The following is a 27,963-nucleotide window of genomic DNA, read 5'->3' as shown; positions in this document are numbered from 1 at the left end:
AAAAAAAAGCTTAACCCATGTATCCAATCGCAATGATCTTAATAGCGCATTACAAGTACCCAGTACCACGCAAAGGGCCACTGTGGACTCTCTGCTACCTCCATCCCACCTGATCTCTCTCCTCTACATTCCTGCCCCACTTTGCTGATGATGTGCTGTGGTCACTCCCTGAGGTTAGGGAACATGCAGGTCCCTCAATGCTCAGTACAGCTATCCCTTGTAGTGGGGGCTCATAAAGCTGTGAACTGAATTTCTTGAACTGAGTAAACTGCTCCTCTAAAGTCTTAAATCTTTTCAATACCCTTATGGCTTTATCCCAGAACATCTGAGCCAGGGGAAGCCCTGGATTTAGCTGCTTTTTTCTCTGTCATTTCAGAAGTGGGGTCCCAGGTATCCAGATCTCCCCACTAGAAGGTGACTCAGCATCCAGATCTCCCCACTGTCCTTCTAGGCTTTTCCCCTGTTATACTCTTGTAAAAACATTGAGAAGTTAGGCACAGCAGTCATTAGATGTTTGCCAAATATTTCAAAAAGCCACTAGTACAGAGGAAGGGAAATGTAGTCCACATTTTAAAATAAGACATAGGAGTTCCCATCGTAGTGGAGCGGAAACGAATCTGACTAGGAGGTTACAGGTTTGATCCCTGGCCTCGCTCAGTGGGTTAAGGGTCCAGTGTTGCTGTGAGCTGTGGTGTAGGTCGTAGATATGGCTGGGGTCTGGTGTTGCTGTGGCTGTGGCATAGGCTGGCAGCTGTAGCTCTGATTTGACTCCTAGCCTGGGAACCTCCATATGCCACTGGTGTGGCCCGAAAAAGCAAATAAATAAATAAATAAATAAAATAAGACATGGACAGATTTTATTTTTAGAAGATGTTACATTGGTATGTTGTAAATAAATAATATGTATTGTGGCTTTGGGTGGGAGCCAGGTTGTCAGTGTTCACCCGGTGTTTGATTTTAATAACATCATGATTTCACAGCTCTTTTTGAAACTGGGCTAACCTACTAGTGTGAAGCTAATGACAGCGGCCACGTCATGCTTTCTCTTTGGCATGGCTGTAGAGCTGGCAGTTAAGGCTAATGCTCTTGCGAACTCTCTTGCTTCTTGTTTTTGAAATAAGCGCATGTCATCCTTGGCTCTGTGCACTGTGCCTGCAAACTCCGACACACGAAGGAACTAGTTCTGATTGATGGGATCCATTCTATTCTAGGAGTTCCCAGATTCCTTGAAGGAGCAGACGCACCTGAAAGAATGGCACATAAGCAATACCCTGATTCAAATCATTCCTACGTATATCGAGCTGTTTCAAGCCATGAGAATTCTGGATCTGCCAAAAAACCAAATCTCCCGTCTTCCAGCTGAAATTGGTATGTTCCTTAGCCAGAGGCTCCAGGACCCTCGTCTGGCTAGCAGGCAGCTGGTGGGCAGGCAACACTGAGAACCCTTGTTCCTCCTGTTGCCCCAGGAAGTTGCTGGGCAGGGCTGTTGCGCGTGCTCCCAGAGCTGCTCTCCCAGAGCTGATGGTTCGCAGTGTCCCCTCTGGGTGGTGATGTCGCAATCTCACCTGCAGAACTCAGCATATGCTGGCACCTGCCAGTTTCTCAGAAATAACAAGTCTCATGAGTGAGCGGTTCTGTGTTTAGGAACTATTAGTATTTTCCTTTTAGTTTTAGGAATATAAACACGCACTAATATATTTCTCGTAAACATAAGATACAATATATTGGAAGTTCCTCTTTGGTGCAGTGGATTAAGAATCTGGTATTGCTACAGCTGTGGTTCAGGTCACAACTGCAATGCGGTTAATGTCCCTGGCCCAGGCACTTCCACGTGTGGCAGGTGCAGCCAAAGGAAAAAAGAAAAGATAGAATATACTATTCCCATATACCAGTCCATGTGTAAGTTTAGTTTAGCTTATTATGTTATTGTGATCAAAATGTTATTATTTTCAATCATTGTGTTGTTCAGTTGCTTCATCTTAAGTGAAGACCACAGTGACCATCGTCACTGCTTCTCTCTCGCTTGGGTGTGAGGGGCAAAGGTCTGGGGGCTGCAGAGAGCTCCATTCCCACAATGCCTGCCATACACGTCTTACTGGGTGCGCCAAGACTACGAGGCCCTGACTGCTTTTATACCCAGGCTGGGATGTGAGATGACTCCCCTGGACGAAGAGCAGACTCGCTTACCACTTGCTATGAAGGCAGTGACTTATCCAAGCTTGCCGTTCTTCAGCTGTGATGCACCTCATGTGTAGCGTTTATCTGGGCCACCTGTGTCATCCTCCAGAGACTCAGGGGATAAGAGCAACTGATGTATATAGGTGGTCTCTGACCCAGAAATCTCGTGTCTTCTGCCAGTATCTATGAAACAGTAACAGGCAAATTTGTTAGCTTGTTCCTAGGGTAATACAAAATCTAAGACTCGACAAATTTCAGTACTTTGCCCAGTTTCTGGGAGGGTAGAAAGGACCTTTAGAATTTTTATAACTGGAAAGTACCATCTTCAACATGTTAGCACCAATTACCTCCTGCTACTTCATTTTACAGATTGGAGAGAGGAGGTCCCAGGGCCCTTAGCTGACTTAGCCATTATCACTCGGGTCTAGACATGGGAACTTCCCAGGAACCTGGACCAAAAACCAGACTTTTCTATTTCCGAGTCATTCTGGGGGAGGCACACAGTAAATATAAATGACTGAATAAAATTTCCAAGGACTGGATTTCTTTAAAAATCCTTTTCAGGAGTTCCCATTGTGGCTTAGCTATAACAAACCTGACTAGTATCCATGAGGATGTGGGTTCGATCCCTGGCCTCATTCAGTGGGTTGAGAATCTGGCATTGCCATGAGCTGTGGGGTAGGTCACAGACATGGCTCAGATATGGCATTGCTATGACTGTGATGTAGGCTGGAAGCTGTAGCTCCGATTCAACCCCTGGCCTGGGAACCTCCATATGCCTTGGGTGCAGAAAAAAAAAAATCGTTTTCATGTAGACATATTCCGCCTTGCATTTCTGAGAAGCCATAGTGGGTGAGCTAGACTAGGGATCTTTGCCATCTCATCAGGCTGGCTGGGGAACCCTGTGTTCAGCCGTAAGAAGATGGGCTGCAAGCATGGAGCCATTGGAAAGGGGTTCAGGCATCAGCGTGGGTTGGTCCATGCTTGCAGCGGTCTGAAACTTCACCACAGATGTTTGCTTCATTTGTATTTTTATTAGTCTCTTAAAGTGTCCTCCTTGAAATTATTGCCAGCCAGATTAAAGTTCATTCTTTTCTTGAAGCCAGTTTGATTTGGGTAGTGGTTCTCATTCTTGGCTGCATATTAGAATCTCCTGAAAGAGCTTTAAATACCAAATGCCCAGGACCCATTGCAAACCAATTCCATCAGGATCTCTGGGCCTCGGTTCTAGGAATCAGCATTTTAAAAACTCCTTACATGATTTGTATGTGCAGCTGGGGTTGAGAACCACTGGGTGAAGGAGTGAGGGTGTTATCCTTGGTACCTGGGGAGCAGAAAAGAGCAGTGAGTGAGGGGCGTGTGTGCGAGGCCAAAGTGTGATTGGGGACCATACTTAACTTCCCTGCTCCTCAGTTTCCCTATCTGTAAAGTGGGTGTGATCATGTACTTCATTCACTTGTGAGGATCAGATGAGGCTATAAGCACCAATGTGCTGGGCACATAATTTCCTCCAAGACACTGAAGCCTTTCTGGAGACATATCATCCCCTCATTCATTAGCAGCACCAAAGAAAAAAAAATTAAACCTTTTAGAAAGGACTAAAATGTCAAGTCAGCTCTCAGCAAGGATTGTTCACAGTTTCCTGGGTATCAAAATTGTACACATAGCAGTGTTCTTTTAGAGATCTACACTGTAGCTTTATCCATTTATAAATATATACGTTAAAATATATGCACAAGTTAAACATATTTACACAGATGGTCTTACACCACATTCTCCAGCCTAAGCTTTGTTTCCCCTCATCACACCCTGAAGGCAGAGATAGACTCTAGGGTCAGGCTGCCTGGGTCTTTCACTTATTGGCAGGTCACCTTAGGCAGATCACTCACTGGCTTTCAGTTTCCCCATCTATAAAATGGGGATAATAATATTACCTACTTCATAAAGTGTTGTAAGGATTAAATAGATAATACAAATGGAGTATTTAAAACAGATTAGCCCCCAACATTTGCTAGCAGCCACCACCATCATCGTCATCTTTATCTGTGTTATTTTTCAGTATCAGAATATCCAAACTTTCCTCCTTCTTCCTAATGGTGGAGTGGTGATTATGGCATGGTTTATTTAACTTGTTCTTCAGATATTTTAAATTCAAGCTAAATAATTGGATAATAAGTCTAAGATTCTGAAAACACGATTCTAGTCTGACTTGGAGTAACTTGGGCTAATATTATAATTTCTTTGGATCCTAGTATCCTCATTTGTAGGATAAGGGGTCAGATTAGATGGTCTTTATAACATTGGCCACCTCCAAAAATCTCTATTTGAGGTTTTTTTTTTGTTTGTTTGTTTGCATTTCAACCTGTGGGAAGGAGGCAGAAAGGAGTCTCAGAAGTTTTATACACTTCATCCTGGATCTACGTCATATGTACATATCTTATCCAACCCGTAACTTGAATCTCTTTCAAGTCAATTGAATATAATTCATCCTGATACATCTGTGACTTAGGCAAAGTCACAAAAATTCTCTTCTTCTCATGTGGCTGAGAAATGTATCATATCCCCAGTTTGGAGATTCTTAGGACAGTTGGGTATAAAATTTTTCATCATTACATAGGACATTCATAAGAAAATTAAGGGCAAAATAATAGAGAGTTTTGGAATCATTTAGGCAACATTGTGATTAACCTTTTTTTTTTCTTCTAGGGAATGATTTTCTTCCATACTTGCTTGTTAGATAATATTTGAGTTTTTAACTTGGAGTATTTGGAATACATCTCCTTTCTTTCCAAACACAAGTATTATGGACATTTAGGAGGAATCATTCCAAACATGCAGAAAAAACTCAACGTATATTAATTTAAGACATGGTCCTTTCCTGGAGGAGCAGGTGTAACTTCTTAGAAAATACACATAAATGAAAAAAAAAATCCGCTATAGGATGTGGCAGTCAAGCAAGAAAGAGGAATGTGAGAGTGAAGAGTTTTGAGCTCTTATGTAATGAATGGCTGTGTTTTGTAAAGGGAGTAGGATTCTCTGAGTGCTGTCTCCGAGAACTGTCACCAAACAGGGTATTCTTTTTCTCGTTATTAGGACAATTATTTCTGACATTCGACATCAAATGAGTGATCCTCTTAACTCTTTTGTGGAACTCCCTGGAAATTACCGTTATATGGATATAAAATAGCTGATTATTGAAATCACTTTTAAATTCAAATAATTTAAAGTATGTTAATTCCTTAAGGTGTTCCTTGGGCTCTTGAAACAAGAAGCCTCTAGACAACAAATTGTGACCCAATTGGATTATATTTCTTTCACTGGAAATTAGGTCTGAGGGCCCTGGGAGAATGGGCTGTAAGTAGGGAGATTTCATTTCATTTGGAAAAGATCCTGGAACATTCCAGGAAGGAATAGACTCTTTAGCTATAGAGAAGTATAATGTGCTGGAACTACAATGCCTGTCTTAGTCCATTCAGGCTGCTGTTAAAACACACACACACACACACACAGATGAGTGGTTTATAAACGAAATAAACTTATTGGAGTCTGAGATGAGGATGCCAGCATGGTTGGCCGAGGGCCTTTTTCTAGGTTGCAGTCTTCTTGTTGAATCCTCACATGGTGGAGGGGGCTGTGGTACTCTGTGAGATCTTTTTTTTTTTTCTTCTTTTTTTCCTTTTAGGGCGCACTTGTGGTATATGGATCAAACTGGCATCCTCAGGGACACTAGTTGGGTTCGTTACTGCTGTGCCATGATGGGAACTCCCATAGAATCTTTTAAAACAATACTTAAAAACAGAGATCTTTTTTTACAGGAATATGAATCCCATCATGGGTGCTTTACCGTCACAACCTTTTCCAAACCTAATTACCTTCCAAAGACCCCCACCTACTAATAATGCCACCTTTGAGAACTTGGATTTCAGTGTATGAATTTTCAGACCATAGCAGTGCCTTCACAGTTTTATTTTACTGTTTGTGATGTGGGGCCCTTGTCACAGTGAAAAACTTTTTTCCAGAACCTCAAGTTCATGGTGCTTGAAGATAATGCTGCTCACCACCTCTGATGGAGACAGTTGAGTGCATCTCAGATGAATAACGCCAAATTCTTATCAGGATATTGAGAAAGGAAAAACAGTGCTTCTAGAATGAGATCAGGCGTAGTGGATATACGTGGCAAGGAGAACAATTGAATATAAACATATGTAATTTTTTGTGTCTATAAATTATTAAAATGTTATACTCAACTTAGGCTTTCTAAAGCTATTGCTTTTTCTTTTAGCTAGGAACATCACTTTGTCTTTGAGCTAACTAGAAGGAGCTGGTATACAGCTTTCTCTCCAGTTACCTTGTCTTCTCTTTGTTTCCCCTCATAATAAACAAATGCTTATACAGTTGGTATAAATGTGTCCCTAATGTGCTGGAGCAAATGCCTCCATCAACCAGATCAGGTAACTCTTCAATAGCTAAATTTACCTTTCCTGTGTCTGAAACTGGACAGCTTAGGACATTCACACCATCCGTGCCAACCTTCTACTTTCCTTATTTAAACTACACAAGGATTGTGCAATACATTGTCTTACAGAAGCTGGGGCTGTGGAGATCATTAGTCTGTATGCTCCCCAGCTCTCCCCAGAACAGAAACAGTCTTTGCCTATTTTATATTAGCCCTCCTATCCTGTCCTGCTATTTTGACACCAATACCTGATGATAAATTAGCAGCGTATACCAGGTGGGTAAGTTAGAGGGGCCATTGATTTTCACAGTCTCACCATTATTTTCAAACAGTGAGACCAACAAAATTGACTCAGAAATGGCTCTGCCTTCAATATACTGTCTTTGTTTCCCTTTCTCATTTAAAATGGCAAGAAATTTGTAGTTTGAGTGCCTGCTTTGCAAAAGTAAACAATAATTTTGGTTTACTAGTTTAAAAAATTAGGTTAAGAGGGAGTTCCCACTGGGATGTGGCAGAAACGAATCCAACTAATATCCATGAGGATGTGGGTTCAATCCCTGGCCTCGCTCAGTGGGTCAGGGATCCTACATTGCCGTGAGCTGTGGTGTAGGTTGCAGACAAGGCTTGGATCATGCATTGCTGTGGCTGTGGTGTAGGCCAGCAGCTGTAGCTCCAATTTGACCCCTAGCCTGGGAACTTCCATATGCTGCAAGTGTGGCCCCAAAAAGCAAAACCGAAAAAAAAAAAAAAAGGTTTAAGAATGTTAAAGTTTTCATTGCCTTGGAACATGCATGACATGATTTTTGGAATATTAAATATATTTACTCTTGGGCTAGTTTCTGCTTTGGAACTGATCATGTGTTTATTCAGTCAAGACTGAAATGGGATGCAGTGTTTCTCAATCAATCTGACTATTGCCTGATGTTCTTAGTGTGTTCACTTTCTGCCTGTGAAAGGGACTTAGGCTTTTGTAAAGCATGTTCTTTAGTAGCATGATGAATCATAATTAAATCAATACAAATATGAAGCCAAATATAAATGAATTACATGGAGTTTATAAACAGTCTCCTTGTTTGGGTCACTCATTACGTACATATTTCAGTACTTAGCTCACTTCCCATTCAAGTCCACCAATAGGCCACAACTGGTCATTGTGCTTCCTAGGAACTGCACCACTTGAGAGCCGTTGCCTATTACTTCATTCATCATATGATTTCAAAGGGGTTTTCACTCTGTGGGTGCTGGCACTGACAAGACCCCCACACTCACTTCGACTATAGTTTCACAAAGGGCTAAACAAGTAAAGAATAGGCAAAGAAATGCTCGCTGATCAAGGACCAAAATGCTCAAGATGAAAGATGAGTAGACATTTAATACAGAGTGCTTAAAAAAAATACAGAATTATTTTAATGTCTTCCCACCATCATTTATACAAATGTTTTGCATCTTTGGTTTGCCTTTTTTTTTTTTTTTTTGTCTTTTTAGGGCCATACCCACAGCATATGGAAGTTCTCAGGCTAGGGGTTGAATCAGAGCTGCAGCTGCTGGCCTACACCACAGCTTGTTGCCAGATCCGTAACCCACTGAGCAAGGCCAGGGATTGAACCCGCATCCTCGTGCATGCTTGTCAGGTTCGTTACTGCTAAGCTGCAACGGGAACTCCTCATTTTGCTTTCTGTCCTTAAAAGAGCTTAAAGGACCCACACCACGGATGTTAATTTTTTCTGGTTGTTTTCAGGTCGTTTGAAGAACCTGAAGGAACTCAATGTGAGTTTCAACTATCTGAAGAGCATTCCCCCAGAACTGGGAGATTGTGAAAATCTAGAGAAACTGGATTGTTCTGGAAATCTAGAATTAACCGAGCTCCCTTTTGAAGTAAGAAAGGAAAATTTTTGTACTATGATTTACTTTTATTTGGTTTATGACATGGAACGGTCTATAATAGGGGGGAAAAGGTGTTTTTTTTTTTTTTTTTTTTGTCTTTTGTCTTTTTTGTTGTTGTTGTTGTTGTTATTGTTGCTATTTCTTGGGCCGCTCCCGCGGCATATGGAGGTTCCCAGGCTAGGGGTTGAATCGGAGCTATAGCTATCGGCCTACGCCAGAGCTACAGCAACGCGGGATCCGAGCCGCGTCTGCAACCTACACCACAGCTCACGGCAACACCGGATCGTTAACCCACTGAGCAAGGGCAGGGATCGAACCCGCAACCTCATGGTTCCTAGTCGGATTCGTTAACCACTGCGCCACGACGGGAACTCTGGGGGGAAAAGTTTTAAAAGATGAAATCCATCTTTATTTATATCACATTCTCCTGACATTTTAATCACTGTAATCCAGCTATTTATAAAGTCTTTAAAAATGTTCTTGCACTTGGCTGCAACCTGAATTTAAGTTCAGAAATGTTGTCAAAGGAAAACTAGGCAAAAAATCCTATTTTCATGCAAATATTTTTATTTAAGGCTTATTTAATATATGATGCCTGTTGTCTGTAAGGCAGATCCTGATTTTTTTTTTCACTCCATAATGGGGAAATAAATTAGAAACAAGTAGAAATAAATAAAGGGGATAAAATTTAAAAAATTCATATACTCATAACAAAACTTAGAGATAACTAAAGCAGTCCTACAGATAGGATTTGAGAAGGCCATTAATTTAAAAATATCCATTAGTTTCTTTTGGTGTGTATTCATTGCAGAAATGATTTTACATCATTTTCTGATAAAATGGAGCAGATGAAAGTGAACAATTTTTTTGGCCCAGTAAAACTCAACTAGCTTCTTGTGCTTAAAGAGAGAGAAGGACCTCACAAATCCTGCTGGTAATGAATAGGCTAAAAATAGTATCACTGGCAAGGCTCTGCTAAGGCCTTGGCCACTGAGTCTATCTTGTCTTAGAAGCCATACTGTCCTCCTTTCATGAAAACTTCTGGCAGGAAAAAGTGGCTGCTTCCCCTCTCAGCACCCATGCCACCCCAGGAAATGCCGGGCGATGGTCCTGGTGAGGGTCACAGCCAGGGCTCGCAAGCTGCTCGTTCCCCAGTGCTCCCCACTTTAGACATGGCCCAGCCTTCTCTCAGAGGGCCAGGCCGCAAGCAAGCCAGCTCATCCTTGACCTGTCTTGCTGCCACACCCCATGTCTACTCTGTCAGTCAGTCCTGGTGGACATACCCTTCAGAGGGAGCTTTCTGTTGTTTGCCATGTCGTTCTACCAGTTCAAATGTGAGCCTCCTGAAAATTTGCCCAAACTCTTAAAACAGTCTTTCCCAGGTCATTATATTTTCTTTGAGGCTTGTCCTTTCTGCCTTCTGTGACTTTGCACATGCTGGTCCCCGCATGGAGTTTCCTCCCCTACCTTTCCACCTGTGGAGGAACCTCAGGACCCAATTCGTGTACTCTGTTCTCTGGGAAATATTTCCTGACCCCTGACTCTCACCCCAGTGTGATGTTAGGTAGACTAACCATTTATTTTTCTGTGTTACTGAACATTTTTAAATTGGAAACTTCTCCAGACAAGTTCTTATTACATAAAATTGCATTGCTTGTTTATGAAAGTATAAACTCCTTGAGGGCAGCCACTGTGGCCTCTTCATCTTAGCGCCCCCAGCATGTGCTATAGCACAATCAAGGACACAGAGAAGGGGCTCAAAATACATACCATATTGATCTGATTTGCATATGTTCATGGGAAATGCCTTTGGGAAAAGACATCAATTTAATTATTACTCAAATTTAATACCCACTCTTAAAAAGTAATTCAAATACTTTATTCTTCTTTTCTAGTTAAGTAATTTGAAGCAAGCTTCATTCGTAGATATCTCAGCAAACAAGTTTTCCAGTGTCCCAATCTGTGTCCTGCGGATGTCTAATTTGCAGTGGTTGGATATCAGCAACAATAACCTCAATGACCTGCCACAAGACATAGACAGGTAGCTACTCACATTCTAAAGGTGAGGTATATGTGTTAGTCACTAACATTTTAAACATGTATAACACACAGGGAACTCTATCCAATCACTTGTGATGAAACATGTTGGAAAATATTATGAGAAAAAGAATGTATATATATGTATAACTGGGTCACTGCTGTACAGCCAAAATTGACAGAACATTGTAAATCAAGTATAATAAAAAAAGTTTCAAAAAATGAAGGAAAATTATTGGCAGTAGAGACCTATAGATAATCATGCCTCACTTTTTGTCAAGACAGCAATATTTTTTTAATTGTGCTCTGCCTCTGACAGAAAGAAGATAGCATGAAATCCACTAAACCCCTGTAGATACTGTATTTTTGTGGGAGATAAAATATGTAATTAACACATTAAAAAAATTAAACATGCGTAACACATGAATATTCTCTGAGATCAACTAATTTCCCAGAATTTCTTGTTTCCAGGAAATTAGTTTGGTTCTTTATAGAATAAGACAATTCCCAGTCTGCATCATACATATACATGTGCAGTTAATTGACCCTTGACCAGTGATGGGGTTAATTCTCATAATTTATAATCAACCTCCAGACCTGGAGTTCCTTTGCATCTTCAGATTCAACCAACCACAGACACATGTAGTACTATAGTATTTACTGTTGAAAAAAATCTGCATATAGGCATTTGAACACATCTTCATCATATTGGTGAACTTTAATTTACCTTAGTCCTCAAGAGAATCAAATCATTAACTTGCCATTATTCCCCAGAAGTAGAAAAGGAAATATGTTATGTACAGAATCAAAACATGTCATTCTATATAGAATATCAGAATAATTTTTGTTTCTTTTACTGATTTTTCATACATAATATTGTAAATAAAACTGATATGCCTAGTGAGGTTTTCAAATTATATCCTTGTAGCTATTTCATGTTTAAATAATAACTATTATACTGAGTCACATAAGATTCATTCGTTTATTCTACCAATATTACTAGGTTCCTATATGGCAGGCCCAGAGAATGGGCTGGGTTCAAAGTGGTGAATGAAACAAACTCTCTGGCCTCTTAGAATCCACAGTCTTCTTTTTTCTTTTTTTTTTTTTTTTTTGTCTTTTTGTCTTTTGTTGTTGTTGTTGCTATTTCTTGGGCCGCTCCCGCGGCATATGGAGGTTCCCAGGCTAGGGGTCTGATTGGAGCTGTAGCCGCCGGCCTACGCCAGAGCCACAGCAACGCTGGATCCGAGCCTTGTCTAAACCTACACCACAGCTCATGGCAATGCCAGATCCTTAACCAACTGAGCAAGGGCAGGGATCGAACCCACAACCTCATGGTTCCTAGTCGGATTCGTTAACCACTGCACCACGACGGGAACTCCTGATTTTTTTTTTTTTTAGGTTCCATCATGGCCCACTGTACAGTTTGTACAGTTTGCTTATCCTGCTGCTTTATCTCTGTCTTCAACTGGCAATTAAGTTGTAAAAATTTTTTAAAAAATTGTGTCACCTGGCATGACTTTAGTTAAATTTTAAACTCAGTTTATTCTTATAGGGGTCACATATAAAAAGAAACTAAGTAGGGATTTCCTACTAAAATTTATTTGTAATTCACTTTGGTTTTCTTAGCTATGTAAGTCCTTGTGTTCTAATCCCTTTTATATCTTCTCAGGCTAGAAGAACTGCAGACCTTTCTCCTGTATAAGAATAAGCTGACCTATCTTCCTTATGCCTTGCTTAACCTAAAGAAGCTCACCCTGTTAGTCGTCAGCGGAGACCACTTGGTGGAGCTCCCAACCGCCCTCTGTGACTCATCTACACCCTTAAAGTGAGTAGACAGAGAGCCCAGTAGAGGCCCATTCAGACACAAAGGTAAGAGCGAGGAGCACCTGAAACCCATATCAGGAGCCAGATTAGATGGTTCCTGTACTCTGAGAACAGGAAGTTCTGATGTACTTTTACAGAATATTGAAGTTTGGGGCCAGCAGCACCCAGAGGTAGAGCTCAGAGGATTTCTGGACAAATGCTACTTGCTGATTGAAGGCACACTGGGGCATTTGCCCAGGGCTCCCTGGTCGGTCACTCAACATTCCCATTACCACTGGCCTGCATGGGTCAGTGGCTGTTGAATCCTCCCTGGTTGCCTTGCTTTTCTTTGCATTTCCTTAAAGGAATCTGAAAACCACTCAAAACTATGAAAAATCATCCATACAAATGTGATACAAACTGGGGTCTGGGGTAAAATGGAACAGTCTTTCTTAATTTGGAAATGGACTTGAAAAGCCTCAGCTGCACCCTCCCCTGAGGCTGACTCCAAAGCACATCCCCTTGGCTCCCTGCTAGTATGTCCTGCCAGAATCTGGGGCTTTGGGGTCCCCTGTCGTCTCTCTCCTGAGACTCAAACTGCAGGCAAGATAGGAAAGTGAAATGTGGTTACAGATCAGAGCGTGGCTGGTATTGGCGTTAGCAGTGTAAAAGAAAAAGTACTCAATGTCTGGGATGTGCTTTGACATGTGTCGGAAATCCAGATGGCTTGATGGGTGGATTAGAGGGGTGAGAAGGTGAAAAAGCAAGTGCAGTAAAATGTTAGATGCGGGACCTAGGTGGTGGGAACAGAGTGCTCACTGCAAAATTTTTCTGAATGTTTGAAAATTTTCATAATAAAATGTTGAAAAATTAAATGTGTAGTTAACCATTATACTTGGTGGAGGGGTTAGGAAGGTAGAGGGAGTTAAAGGGGACGAACATGTCCAGTTGATTGAACAACATTAAAGGATTTGTCCTGTGGTAAAAGATATTTCAGAGAGATGAAGTAAAAACAATGACTGACCAATGAAAGTGGTTCCTCTGGGATGGGAGAGGAGCAAAGGGATAGGACAAAAGATTGCTGCTTTACATAAAAGTATCATTGCATTATTCAAATTTTGAGATATGTACAGTGATTGCTTTGGTTTTTGTTGTTGTTGTTTGTTCGTTTTGTCTTTTAAGGCTGCACCTGTGGCACATGCAAGTTCCCAGGCTAGGGGTTGAATCGGAGCTGCAGCTGCTGGCCTACGCCACAGCCACAGCAACGTGGGATCCAAGCCGCATCTGCAACCTACAGCACAGCTCAGGACAATGCCAGATCCTTAACCCACTGAACGAGGCCAGGAATCAAACCCACATGTTCATGGATACCAGTCAGATTCGTTACCACTGAGCCACAACAGGAACTCCATACAGTGATTATTTTAAAAGAAATTGCAAAGGAAAAGTTGAATGGATCCAGCTATATGAGAATTAAAACACATTTGTTTTCCCATTAAATAAAATTCAAGGAAAATGAATTGGGAAAGATATATGACTAAAATAGGTGTTATATACATATATAACATCTCCTCTACAAACCATGGAGAACAACACTAACACCCAAAGACTGCAGGACTGGAGTTCCCATCATGGCTCAGTGGTAATGAACCCAACTAGGATTCATGAGGACGCCTGTTTGATCCCCGGCCTTGTTCGGTGGGTTAAGGATCTGGCATTGTCATGAGCTATGGTGTAGGTTGCAGATGAGGCTTGGATCCCATGTTGCTGTGGCTGTAGGCCGGCAGCTAAAACTTTGATTCCACTTCTGGCCTGGGAACTTCCATATGCTGCAGGTACAGTCCTCAAAAGACAAAAAGAAGAAAAAAAAAAAAAGAAAGAAAGAAAAAAGAAAGACTGCAGGACCTACAACTGCAACCAAAGAGTACTTGAAAGATTTTTAATTATTTTGAATTAAAATAATTATATCATCTTTCATATCAAAAGATCTTTTCTTTTGGCTATGCCTTCAGCATACGGAAGTTCCCAGGCCAGGGATCAAATCTGCACCACAACAGCAACCCAAGCTGCTGCAGTGACCACACCAGATCCTTAACCTACTGTGCCACCAGAGAATTTCAAAATATCTTTCAAAATTGTGAAGAAATTAAGAAGCTTTTCTTCTTTAGCTTCTTTTTTTGTAGCGGTAGTCCACCTTTTAAGTATTCTCTTGGGAGTTTCCACTGTGGCACAGTAGGTTAAGAATCTGACTGCAGCAGCTCAGGTCACTGCAGAGGCTGGGGTTCAATCCCTGGCCGAGTATAGTGAGTCAAGGATCCGGTGTTGCCGTAGCAGTGGTGTAGGTCGCAGCTGTGGCTTAGATTCAATCCCTGGCCTGGGAAATTTCACATGCCGCAAATGTTGTCATTAAAAAAAAAAAAAAAAACCCACGACTCTTCTGTAGGGATTTCATCTGAGTCCTTTTCAATGTAGCCATTTTAAGAGTTTGATGTCGCTAAGTGGAAGTAATATCAAACGTAGTAAGACATCATATCTGATGGGGAGGCTGGGTATTATTGTCCACCTAATGGCTTCCTGCCCTCTGTCCTCTGTCTGTGACTCATTCCCCCCATCAAGTCTCTGCACAGTCTCTGTTGTAAACTGATTCCAGTGGAATTACACTGGTGACACTAATATTATGTGGTCAGCTGTGATGTCCAAGGAGAAGTGAGAATTGGGATTTAATGTCACAAAGGTTGATTTCTGAGAGGAGTTTTGCACAGTTACAAATGCACATGTGAAAATGTGTTATTTCCCACACTCTCTTGAATAGATTTATAAGCCTTATGGACAATCCTATTGAGAATACCCAGTGTCAAGATGGTGATGAATTGGTAGAAAGTGAACGAGATCGCCAACATTTTGATAAAGAATTTATGAAAGCCTATATTGAAGATCTTAAAGAAAGAGGTTGGTTACTCATATGTAAAATTATTTTAAATGAATATACAAAATTCCATTCACTCATCAATGCATTTATTGCTATGTCAAGCTGACAAAAAGTTAATTGGGGAGGAGCAGGTTACTTTGTAAATTATTTTTCTATTTGCCAAAAAAAAAAAAAAGAGAGAGAGAGAGGGAGATAGAGAGATACATTTCCTTTCCTTAAAATCATCAAATTTTCCTAGTGCATTAGAATGCTTAATACATCCTCAACCATGCGACAGAGAAACAAGTGCTTAAAATGTGAAGGTGGCATTACTAAACTTATATGGGTTTCTAATGAAAAGATATTGATAAAATAGTATTCCATATCAAAACCCATTTAAATTCAACTTTAGAAAAAGTCATCTTGGAGTTCCCTTCTGGTGCAATGGGTTAAGGATTGGGCGAAGTCACTGTAGTGGCTCAGGTTCGATCCCTGGCCAGGGAACTTCCACATGCCATGAATACTGCCAAAAAAAAAAAAAAACAAATCCCAAAAAACACAACAAACCGAAACAAAACAAAAAAAACCACAAACTACAAACCTCATTAAAAGAAATTAAAGATGCCTAAATAAATGGAAAGCTATCTCCTATTTTTAAAAAAGTCATCTCTTGTATAAAGTTAAGGTATACCTATTTAAAAATCAAAAAAACAAGATGGCAGGTGAGTAGACAGATCCATTTGGTTTGGGTTTCCCATAGGATGGTGAGAGGAACAGGGCAGTCCCAGTACCTCAGTAAAGGGCAGAAATGTTTTCCCCAGTGGTTATTTCTAGAATGTACCAGAAACTTTGGAGTCCTTTCCTCCTGCAACAAGCACACGGACACAGGAAAAGGCATAAATCAGTCTTTTTCCTTCTAATCCCCACCTGCAAGTTATCTCTTAATTTTTCAGTTCTCTTTTTTTGATAAGCTGGGCACAGCCCTGAAAGATGCCATGTGTGTGGGTTTGTGGAGGAGGTAGCCTGATCCCCATGACTTTAAAGATGAGCACCCCAGGGGCAGGTTCCCTCAGTCCCTCTCAGAAAATATCAGGCATGTGAGCTTACTCCTCCCTCGTTAGTAGGTGTCTGAAGAGGATTAGTCACATTCAGACATTCAGATGTCTCATGACATTAATGAAATATACCATTTATTGGCAAATTAAAATTTTCTCACTTAAGAAATTTTTATACAGTTACTTCTAATCTATTTGGCCATCCCTCGTCTTGAATCCTGAAATTTTATTAAATAAATGAGAAATTTGTGTTAAACATGAAACTGAAATAATAGAACCATTAATTTGTGAAAGTTTATCTTTGCATGATTTTTTTGTTTTTTTAAATGAAAATGGAATAAATATTAATGTTATAAAAAAAGTCTAACAGGAATAGAAATAAAACATAGGACCTCATATTAACAGAAGTAGAGAGAAACAATAGTTAGCTATTATTTTTTTGTTAGAATAGATGTGGTTGATTCAGCTGAAAACACACTGATTTGAGGGCTTTCTCGATCTTGGTCAATGATTCATGTACTACATTCATCAACTATTTATTCATGATCTATTGTGATCCAAGTACTACAAAAGATACATTGTGGAATATTAAATCAGACTTTAAAAAAAATTAAAGTACAGTTGATTTACAACTTGTGCCAATTTCTGCTATACAGCAAAGTGATTCACTATACACACACACACACACCACATTCTTTTTTTAATGTTATTTCCCATCATAGTCTATCTCAGGAGACTGCACATACTTCCCTGTGCTATATGGTAGGCTCTTATTGTTTATCTATTTATCTATTCTATTATTTTTTTATATAATGGTTTTTATTTTTTTCCATTATAGCTATTTTACAGTGTTCTGTCAACTCTCTACTGTACAGCATGGTGATCAAGTTACACATACATGTATACATTCTTTTTTCTCACCTTATCAGGCTCCATCATAAGTGACTAGACATAGTTCCCAGTGCTACACAGCAGGATCTCATTGCTAATCCATTCCAAAGGCAATAGTCTGCATCTATTAATCCCAAGCTCCCAATCCATCCCACTCTCTCCTCATCCCCCTTGGTAACTACAAGTCTATTCTCCAAGTCCATGACTTCCTTTTCTGTGGAAAGGTTCATTTGTACTGTATATTAGATTCCAGATATAAGTACTATCATATGGTATTTGTCTTTCTCTTTCTGACTTAACTTTACTCAGTATGAGAGTCTCTAGTTCCATCCATGTTGCTGCAAATGGCATTATTTTGTTGTTTTTTATGGCTGAGTAGTATTCCATCGTGTATATATACCACATCTTCCTAATTCAATGCAATCCCTATCAAATCACCCATGACATTTTTCATAGAACTAGAACAAGCGATCAAAAAATTTATATGGAACCACAAAAGACCCAGAATTGCCAAAGAAATTCTGAGGAACAAAAACCAAGCAGAAGGCATAACTCTCCCAGACTTCAGGCAATATTGCAAAGCCACAGTCATCAAGATACTGTGGTACTGGTACCAAAAACAGACAGACAGACCAATGGAACAGAATAGAGAACCCAGAAATAAACCCAGACACCTATGGTCAATTAATCTTTGACAAAGGAGGCAAGAACATAAAATGGGAAAAAGACAGTCTTTTCAGTAAGTATTGCTGGGAAACCTGGACAGCTGCATGCAAATCAGTGAAACCAGAACACACCCTCACACCATGCACAAAAATAAACTCAAAATGGCTTAAAGACTTAAATATAAGAAAGACACCGTCAAACTCCTGGAAGAGAACATAGGCAAAACATTCTCTGACATCAACCTTACGAAGGTTTTCTCAGGTCAGTCTCCCAAAGCAACAGAAATAAAAAGCAAAAATAAACCAGTGGGAACTAATCAAACTGACAAGCTTTTGAGCATTTCCTTTTGGAAAAGGAAACCAAAAAGACAACTTACAGAATGGGAGAAAATAGTTTCAAGTGATGCAACTGACAAGGGCTTGATCTCTAAAATAGACAAGCAACTTATACAACTCAACAGCAAAAAAGCCAATAACCCAAATGAAAAATGGGCAGAAGACCCGAATAGATATTTCTCTAAGGAAGATATCCAGATGGCCAACAAGCACATGAAAAAATGTTCAACATCACTGATTATTAGAGAAATGCAAATCAAAACTACCATGAGATACCACCTCACACCAGTCAGAATGGCTATCATTAATAAGTCCACAAATAGCAAATGCTGGAGGGGGTGTAGAGAAAAGGGAACCCTCCTGCACTGTTGATGGGAATGTAAGCTGGTACAGCCACTACAGAAAACAGTAAGGATGTACCTTAGAAAACTATACATAGAACTACCATATGACCCAGCAATCTCACTTTTGGGCATATATCCAGACAAAAATTTCCTTGAAAAAGACACATGCACCTGCATGTTCATTGCAGCTCTGTTCACAATAGCCAAGGCATGGAAAACCTAAAAGTCCATCAACAGATTATGATTTTCCTCTTGTGAAAAACTTTCTTGTACTTTATTTGATTCATCATAATTATATTTTAGTGCTATTATGTAAAAATACAAGAGTGAATTAGAGAAAATAGATATTAATCTTTGGATATATGTAGTAAGCAATTAAAATAGTTTGATTTTAAAAGTTAATTTCAGATTTTTAATTCATTTACTTCTAAATAATTATAATAATTCTATCCTTTATATATTCATATTAAGTTGAACCAAATGATATTGTCAATATTCAGCTGGCTTTGACCTACAAAAATGGTGATTTCTTAAGAGTTCAACCTGTATGTGATCAGATATATGCTTTGAATTTTTTAAAGTTTTTTTTTCCTTCATCTTATTGTCTTCTTTCTTTTCTCTCCTTCCCCATCCGATTAATGTCTGAGATAGTCTACTGCTACAAGGGAAAAAAAGTAGATTTAGTCAGTCCACATGGACATCCAACCTCATGTGATCCACGAATGATGAGGAAGTGAACATATGAATCAGCTGCACGCCCCATCCTCAGAATTTTCAACTTATCAGGCCTGGGGTGATGTTCCCAGATGATGTTGATGCATAAGTCTGAGAAACACACCTTGAGAGCTATTGATATAGACCAACCTTTGACCAGAGAGAGACAGAGAGAGAAAGAGAGAAGGAAGGCAGCAACCAGTGGACAGAGGATTATTTACTTAGTATAAGGATTATTTACTAAGCTTGCGTGTGGTTTAGGTATAGCCCAAAGTTCTCTTAGAAACTGTATCCCCTTCCACCTGGTATCCATAGTTCCAAGTCCTTGGCCATCTATTTCTATTTTATCAACCTATATTATCTTACGATCATACAGTTTCCAAGATATTGATGTAGCTGTGTGAGTTGGTTGGAAAGATTACAAAAGATGAGACTTAATAATACTGTGTTCTTCTATCTTTAAATATCTCTAAAGCATGACTACACTTTTGTAACGGTGAAAAATGCATTTATCTCTGTAGTCAAAGAATGAAGCATCAATAATTTGTGTTTTGACATAGGCACAGCATGTAATTTTACTTTATAATAGGATGGAGAATGGTTGAGTATATTTTTTTCCTTTTGTTACAGAATCTGTTCCCAGCTATACCACCAAAGTGTCTTTCAGCCTTCAGCTTTGAAGCCCTCTATCGGAAGACTGTGGAATCTTCCTAACCTGTGGAGTTATAAATCTTTGGGTTGTGGGTCATGTCAGAGAGGAATAATGAATGGTTTGGGCTTAAAGACAAAGTCTAGAAACCAGGGTCATAGTTAGGAAAAGTGATTTTCAAATTTTAAATATGTGAATACCTCTCTCTGTGGACTGGAGAACTGATGATTTATATATTGATAATTTAGAGGTTCATTTGCATACACTTGTTTCCAAATAATACACATTTACTATTTTAGAAAATGTGTTATTTTAAAAATTATCACTTAAAGACCAAATTTTGAGTTGATTGCACTGTTTTCAGGCATCAAAGGATAAAGGGGTTATGAAAAGAGTATTTATATTGGACTAGTCAGATGAGAGCTTATTTTATTTTATTTTGAGTTTTAATGCATTATTTCTTTTACTGAGAACAGCTTTCCTTGGCTTTATACAAATTGTTATTTTCATACATTTTAAGTTATATTTTATTAGTGTAGGCTCTCAGGAAAGACTAGGTATAAACTGGGCCTTGAAGGTAGGAAGAAGGGGTGGATTGTCTGCCTAGGCGTTGGGCTCGGACGGCAGCCGAGTGGAGGAAGTGTGGGCCTGGCTGGTCACAGGAAGCTTGTATGGCCTGCATGGATGGTCAGCCTGCCCTGAGTGGACACCTTAGTGGTCCTGGGACCCATCTCAGAGCAGAGAGCAGAGGCAGTGCCCCCAGGGACCCATCCTTCAAGGTGGCCATATAAGGTAGTAGGAATGACCACACTGACGAGGAGTTCCTAGCAAGGCTTTTCTGCAGGTAGCACAGGAGAACTCTGCCTGTGGCCAAGACTCTGTGGTCCAGAGGGAGCTCATGAGGCTGGGTTTACACTGGCAAAGCAGAGATTCATTACAGGGATTTGGACTTTTACATCATACTGTATAATGTGGAGAAATTGTACAAACATCTATTTTTATACTATTGGGCTAAAATAGACAGGATTGTGAAAGTGTTGATGGTAAGTTAAAACAAGTAGTTTTTGTGACTAAGAAGAAAAAAATGCATATATTCACATGTTTCTACATGATTCAACAACTCTTTGGTCTAGCCCAGTGCTATCCAGTAGAGCTTTCTGCAGTAATGGGAATGTTTTATATCTATGCTGTCCAATTTAGTAACCACCAGATTCACGTGCTTCTTGAGCCCTTGGACAAGGTCTGGTGTAACTGAAGAACTAAATTTTCAATTACATTTAAATTTAAATAGGCAAAGGTAGTTACCATATTGGACAGTACAGGTCTAGCCAATTGAGTTTTTTGGAAGTTAATCTGAGCTAGAAATGAAGGGTAATTTTTATTTTCTTATCCTAGAATGGTTAATAATGATACCCTAATATTGTCTTGATAGGCTTAATCATAATTCTAAATATTTATCCTCAACAGACATAAAACAGAATATTCTAAAGCTACATGGTAATGCTTCAGTAGAGCACTGCTTCAACTTAAAAACAAACTCTAAGAAGTAGGTTAAGAGATGAAATGAGTAGGAAAATGAGAAGTCACTTTAATTGAGCCTCAAACAATTTTCATATTTGCATTTAAAAATATAATTCAAATTTATTAGTCATAATAGTGAATGATCTTGGAATTTTATTTCATGCCAGGTATATGTTATTGTTATTATTTTTTTGTCTTTTTAGGGCAGCATCCGCAGCATATGGAAGTTCCCAGGCTAGGGTTTGAATCAGAGCTGCAGCTGTTGGCACATGCCATAGCCACAGCAACGCCAGATCCAAGCTGCACCTGTGACCTATACCACCGCTTGCAGCAGTGCTGGATCCTTAATCCATTGAGCTGCAATGGGAACTCCCCAAGATATGTTATATACAGCCAGATGTAAAAATACATCTGAAAAGGGGGACAATGGGACTTTCACATAAATTGACAGTCCATAACTCGTGTAAAATTTATTTCAATAAAATCAGTTTTTTGTGCAAAAACCTTGTCTCATTGTTACATAAAAATAACTTAAAAAGTACTATATTGACATATAATTATTTTATAATACTCCCAAACAAATGTATTGTTTAAATATGAGGCTTGTAGAAATACTATTTACTTTAGTCATATAAATATAAAAATGTAGAAATATTCTAAAGTAGATTAAGCATCTTAGAGGAAATAATAGAAGTTTGAAAATTTTACATGAATCATATGGACTGATGCATAATTTGGAAGAGTAATTTTTGTAGTAGAATATAGGAATGAACATTAAAGCAATGTGAATGAAGGAATAAAATGTAATTCTTAGGGGAAGAATGTTCTGGTTCCCAAAGCTTATTATTATACCCATTCTTCATATGTTGGAAGTTAAAGGGCGAAGACACTTCAGTGAAATCATGAGTAGCACATTTTTTCTTTTTTTTAATTTTATGGCTGCATCTGCCACCTATGATGGAACTTGCACTACTCTGGATCTTTAACCCACCAAGGCCAGGGATCCAACCTGCACCCTCATAGAGGTAATGTTGGGTCCCTGTCCTTAACCTGCTGAGCCACATAGGAACCCTGAGTAGTGTATTTAATTAATAGCAAGATCTACACCAGATTTCTTGAGTCTAGCTTTCTAGAACCACCATTTGGGATGCTTGCCAGGCACCAATTTAGGGTAACTCATGATGATTGTCAAGAGTTAGCTCCAGAAATTAATTCCCTTTGTGTCCACTCCTGTTCCTCCATGGGTCTTATTACTGTTTGAATGGGAAAGAAACTTAGATACTCTTAGATATTTAGATATTGTTCTGTGGTGTATATAACTGAAAGAATTGAAAGCAGAGTCTCAACTAAATATCTGTACACTCATGTTCACAGCAACATAATTCACAACAGCCAAGAGATGGACGCAACCCAATGTCTCTCAGTGGATGGCTGAATAAACAAAATATGGTACATACATACAAGGAGTATTATTTAGCCTCAAAAAGGAAGGAAATCCTGTCACAAGAGACAACATGGATGAAACTTGAGGACATCATGCTAAGGGAAATAAGCCAGTTACAAGAAGACAAACACTCTATGAGGTATCTAAAGAAGCCAAATTCCTAGAAACAGAAAGAATGGTGGTTAGCAGGGGTGTAGGGGAGGGAGAAAAGGGGAGTGGTTATTTAAAGGCTTTAGAGTTTCAGTTTTTCAAAATGAACAAATTCTAGAGCTTCCTCTAGGGGGAGGGGCCTGTGGGCTGGGCCTCTGCCAGACCCAGCCTGTGCCTGATGAGAAAACCAGATGGGTGGAGGAGAGGAAGGGCAGTGAAAAGAAACATTTGTTGTAAATGTCTATTGTTTCCATTTTAGCCACATAAACAGCAGGATTCCTATTTCTAGATTTAAAAAAAAAGAATGAGTCTTAAAATTATTCTCATTAATTAGAACAGAAAACTTAAAAAGCAACTTGCTTTCAGAATCCTGGTGAGAATGGAAGCACAGACTTCCGCCCTTGGTCCTTCAGAACAGGCTCCTGACTACCCCCACCCCCACCCCTGCCCACCCTCCTGCACTGATGTTTTGCTTGGTTTTGTTTATCCCCCCCACCTTTTTAGGGCCACACCTGCAGCATATGGAAGTTCCCTGGCTAGGGGTTGAATCTGAGCTGCAGCTGCTGGCCTACGCCACAGCTCACGGCAACATGTGATCCTTAGCCCACTGAGCGGGGCCAGGGATCGAACCTTCATCTCATCAATACTACTCAGGTTTGTAACCCACTGAGCCACAATGGGAATTCTGCCCTGATGTTTTTGATAGAGAAAACCTACAATGAGAAATAAGCACATGCTCCTAATGGATGCGTATTTATTTTTTTCTCATTTTTAAAATTATAGTTGATTTACAATGTTGTGTCAAATGTATTTATCTATACATTATTGCACTATACCATTCTACTAATAGGTTAGCATACATTATATAACATGCAACAAGAAATAGTAAAGTATAAAGAAAAATTACATGGAGTTGTAAGGATATCTCCCCACCTTGGTGGATGGTCCTGCCTCAGCCCTCAGGTGCGTGCTGCTCCTCTGCAGAGACCAGTATTCCAAAAGCCGGAGCTCTCGGGCTAACGCTTCAGACAGCAAATGCCGCCACAGACTGACGTCAGAGGGTCCATGTAGAATTTTCTGGTAACAGGGTCCTGGGTTTCATGAGAATTCCAGATCATTTTGGGAGCCATAAATGCTTTGACCTCCATTTTCCAGAGAATGAATGAAATTATAGCATTTTTCTTTTTCTTTTTTTTTTTTAAAGCTGATGTGAAATTTACATTAAATTAACCATTTTAAAGTGAGCAATTTGGTATATTCACAGTGTTGTGCAACCATTACCTCTAAAATATTTTCATCATCCGCCACCTAGAAAAAACCCTACAGATTAAATAGCTGTTCCTCATTTCCTTCTCCACCCCACCTCCAGCCCCATGATTGGGGGGAAATGACAGACACTTCCTGTCTCTGGATTTATGTATTCTGAATATTTCACATCAGTGGGATTAGACTGTGTGTCCGAGTTTTTAAACTCAGCATCATGCCTTTGAGGCTCAGATAGTGATTTTTATAACAATTACAATGACGATGATTATTAGGATGAGACAACAGCAACAGCCTAAATTCCTGCTCCTGAAAGTTTGAGCTGTGTGGGAATAGTAAACCTCCCTGGAGAGGGAGTCTTGCACTCTTCTCTCCACTTGGAGGTAGGTATTCGCTCTCCACCTCTGAGAGCTGGTGTCTGTTCTTGGGCTCTGGGATTTGGTCTTTGCTCTCGGGCTCTGGGAGTTGGTCTTTCTTCTTGGGCTCTGGGAGTTGGTCTTTGCTCTCAGGTTCTGGGAGCTGATGTCTACTCTCTGGCTCTGGGAGGAGTTGGTATCTGCTCTTGGGCTCTGGGAGCTGATGTCTGCTCTCTGATTCTGGGAGTTGGTGTCTGCTCTTGGGCTCCAGGAAGTGGGGAGGCTCTCAGCTTGTGTAGCTTCAGGAAACCAGGGTCTGGGTATTACCTTCTTTTTCTTCACTGCATCCTCTGTGGTGCTACTCCTTGTGGGAGAAGGCATTTGGATTGCTATCTCAACGGGGGGTGAGCTTATTGTAGGAAGTGATGGGGACATTGGTGCCTGCGTGGCCAGACCTAACCCACTCTGGATGCAAAAGCCCTGCAGACATGCCTCACAGTTGTCACTGTCATGTGGCCCTTCAAGAGAAACTTCCTTGATGATAGGAATCTCCACCAACTTAAATCCTTCTCCGTAGCATTTCTTCAGAATTCGCAATACCAGATTGTTCAGGATCCTTGAGATGTTCTCTTCTGTGAACTTGGGAACCTCAAACGAAGACTGGGAGCACTTCTTACATCTTTGGGAAAAGATCCTCATCTTCACCTGGCCCCTGGACTCCCCCTCACTCCAGTGCATGTGGAAAAGGACCTGAACTTGGGAGGAGGCCCAGTTCTGAGAGCATGATGAGCACTGAAACCTGTGGAGACAGAAGACAGGACCCTCAGTTGGCTCATTATGGCCAAGTTGTGGGCTGTGCCCGAGGGGCACATGGAGACATGATTTGACTGGGATCATGGATTGTTCCTGTCTCCATTGTGCCGCCAACACACTCTGTGACCCACAGGTGTGTCTGCCATGAAAACAGCAAATCACAAGCCATCAGAGCTGGAAGGGGTCTTGGGCAAATTCTGTGTCTAATGTCATTACTTTAGAGCTGAGGAACACACTGGGAATTTGTCATGCTTAGAGACATAGTGGATAGAAGAGGCAGGACTGGAACTCCAGTGTCCTGACCCCAAACCAAGGCTTCTTCAAACATAGATCTAAGTTGGTCAAAGGCTACAAGTACAGCACCCCCAGGAACCCTGAGCTGCAAGCCTCAAATAGGTACAGGTGAGTGTAGATATGTGTGATCTGAATGTTTGTGTCTCCCCTCCCCAACAATTGCCATGTTGGAGATGGTTGCCAGAGGAGATGTTGCCAGAGGAGATGGCACCTTGATGGTGTCCAGAAGGTAGAGACTCTGGGAGGTGATTAGGCCATGAGGGTGGAGCCCTTGTGAATGGGATTTGTGTTCTTATAAAAGAGACCCCACAGAGCGTCCTAACTCCTGCCATGTGAGGCTGCAATGAAAAACCTGTGACTCAGGAGAGGAGATGGCACCTTGATCTTTGACTTCCCACCTCCAGAACTGCAAGCAGTGAGCTGAGACTCTGCTCCAAAGGATGTTCCCAGTGTCAGCTCCTGGCCTGGGAAAAGTACGGGCCACCAGGAGAGGAGAGCTCTGCTTCCTCTACCCAGACCCTCTCCTGGGGGAGGTGGTATGCAGGCAATGAGCATGGCCCCAGTTCTGGGATCAAGTCCCAAGCTCCCACCCCCAATCCTTGGGGCTCTGCTTTCCCATTTGAAAAAAAGGGTGAGACTTTGGATGACTTCTGAGGACACTATTTTTAAAAGGATCCATCTTCTCCAAGTAGAGAGGGGTAAGGTTGCTGTGTGTTGCCAGCTCCCTGGTCCTCAACCCCTTCCCTGAGGGGGTCTCTTCAGCATCCAGGGCTTCTCCCCTGGGTTATGTTGGACCCCAGGCCTTCCAAGGAGGGAGCATATGCCCTGAGCCTGGCTCAGCCAACTCTCCTGCAGTTGAGGGAAATAACATTCATTCCTCCGCTTCTCTTTTCCTGATGCTTCTCATGCTTTCCCCTCACCCTCAGATTTCTATCTGAGCGTCAGCCAGTCCTGCTGTTGTTTTGGGGTTCCATATAAGGAAAAAAATCTTTAATGGTGCTAAAACATCCTTGGATGATGGGCACCTTACTTCCTGTAATCTTCACTTTGTAAGTATGAGCTGAACAAGTAACAAGTATGCACAGTAAGAAATAAGCAAGAATTTTCTGGAATATTACCATCACATTCCTTACCTGGCAAAAGCCCACTGCTGATATTGTGTCCACCCTGGCTTCAGGATGTTGGGAAGAAGGCTTCTGTCTAGTATCAGGGTCCACATGTGCCATGGCTTCACCTCCTGAATTAACTCCTGGAACACTTGCTTCCACACCTCGGTGTTCTGACCCATCGCCATGGTCCCGGTGAACTGACCACATCACCGTCACCTGGGCTCTGAGAGATCTGGAGCAGGACACAGGAACTGGAGCAGGTTTCCTGTTTTGGAGAGCAAGGATTCAGACCTGCTTGCCCCTTATATCCCTGAACTGGGCATGTACTGGGTCTTTGCCCCAAGGACAAAGATCAGTTGATTCTGGCTCTAAGTTCTAAGAACAGCACTAGACTCCACAGGGAATTTCGAAAGACGTGGAACGCATGGCTTCATCCAGCAAACTATTACCAAAGGAGGGCCCCGGACTCTATGATAGGAGGGGTGGATCTCAGGCAGGCTCTGCCATTTGCCCATCTTTAACCAGGAACACACCTTTACTCCCTGTAAACAGTGGAGACAGGCTGCAGTTGCCCTGTCTAGTTCTAATGTTTAAAGATCCTTATCCACTGGGCTGCTGGGCTGATGATCTGGGAGGAGAGACGCACAGGAGGACATGGCCATCCTGGGACCTTGATCGAAGCCCTGCATCCCTGCCTCCCAGCTCTTGCTCTTTCCTCCCTTGCTTGTGCCAAGTCTCTGCGGGACGGTGTTCCATAGACACTAAGCCGTCCAAGGCATCTCCGAAGCCCACTCTTCCATCCACTGGACACCAAGCCCTTGCAGTTCCTGGGTCCTGGGAATGAGGCTACAAGGGCTCCACGTGGGTGGGCGGCCACAGTATACCCCGAGGTCATCCCTGTCTCCTCATCATCCCTGTCTCCTCCAGGAGAGGCTTAGGAAGGAGGAAGTTGAGATGAGCAGGGCAGAGTCCAGAGTGAGTAGGCAAGTCTCTCCGTGTGTGCTTCACAAGGCCTGTTCACGGACAGCCTGGCCTGACCCGTGTCACTGACCACCTCTCAAGAGAAAAGCCCTGCCTTCAGCAAATCCTC

At 41.1% G+C, this 27,963-nt stretch overlaps 2 protein-coding genes across 13 annotated transcripts in view; one reads left to right on the top strand and one right to left on the bottom strand.

The window, feature by feature from the left end:
- Nucleotides 1–21,947, top strand: part of LRRC2 (leucine rich repeat containing 2) — a 51,674-nt gene extending 29,727 nt beyond the window's left edge. For 3 of the 10 annotated variants that reach the window (XM_084986528.1, XM_021068201.2, XM_021068200.2), the window contains exons 4-9: nt 1,212–1,368; nt 8,373–8,509; nt 10,414–10,559; nt 12,228–12,383; nt 15,174–15,310; nt 19,905–21,947. In XM_084986528.1, the coding sequence (XP_084842654.1) occupies nt 1,212–1,368; nt 8,373–8,509; nt 10,414–10,559; nt 12,228–12,383; nt 15,174–15,310; nt 19,905–19,954 (783 nt within the window). In that variant the 3' untranslated portion in view covers nt 19,955–21,947. Of the gene's footprint in view, nt 1–1,211; nt 1,369–8,372; nt 8,510–10,413; nt 10,560–12,227; nt 13,642–14,069; nt 15,311–16,393; nt 16,402–19,904 lie in introns of those variants that run through there. The other 7 variants (XM_021068202.2, XM_084986529.1, XM_084986530.1 and 4 more) reach the window with 5 other exon arrangements.
- Nucleotides 841–27,231, bottom strand: RTP3 (receptor transporter protein 3). 3 transcript variants are annotated; one of them, XR_014822953.1, is made up of 4 exons: nt 26,898–27,231; nt 23,972–25,456; nt 2,188–2,361; nt 841–1,591 (listed from the first exon to the last, which is right to left on the bottom strand). XR_014822953.1 is itself a non-coding variant. In XM_003358408.6 (2 exons), exons 1-2 carry the CDS (start codon nt 27,056–27,058, stop codon nt 24,532–24,534), a joined length of 1,086 nt encoding a protein of 361 aa, XP_003358456.1. In that variant the 5' UTR covers nt 27,059–27,231; the 3' UTR covers nt 23,776–24,531. The 3 variants fall into 3 exon arrangements, 1 of the variants encoding a protein (XP_003358456.1); XR_014822952.1 differs by having other exon boundaries at nt 841–2,361; XM_003358408.6 differs by lacking the exons at nt 841–1,591; nt 2,188–2,361 and having other exon boundaries at nt 23,776–25,456.
- Nucleotides 27,232–27,963: the final 732 nt, after the last annotated feature.

This window comes from Sus scrofa, chromosome 13, assembly GCF_054392235.1.
Source record: "Sus scrofa isolate SSC_HxYL_T2T_F1_AM1 chromosome 13, Sscrofa_HxYL_maternal_Yorkshire_Landrace_v2.0, whole genome shotgun sequence".
Taxonomy (NCBI): Eukaryota; Metazoa; Chordata; class Mammalia; order Artiodactyla; family Suidae; genus Sus; species Sus scrofa.
The sequence above is the reverse complement of the archived record's forward strand: the minus strand, read 5'-3'. Positions and strand labels throughout refer to the sequence as shown.

Bases quoted from the DNA above. Each gene is read 5' to 3' on its own strand.
- RTP3 (XM_003358408.6), bottom strand. From the start codon at position 27,058: ATGGCGATGGGTCAGAACACCGAGGTGTGGAAGCAAGTGTTCCAGGAG. The intron at 25,457-26,897 runs GTAAGGAATGTG...CTGTCTCCACAG, and splicing joins CAGCAGTGGGCTTTTGCCAG to GTTTCAGTGCTCATCATGCT.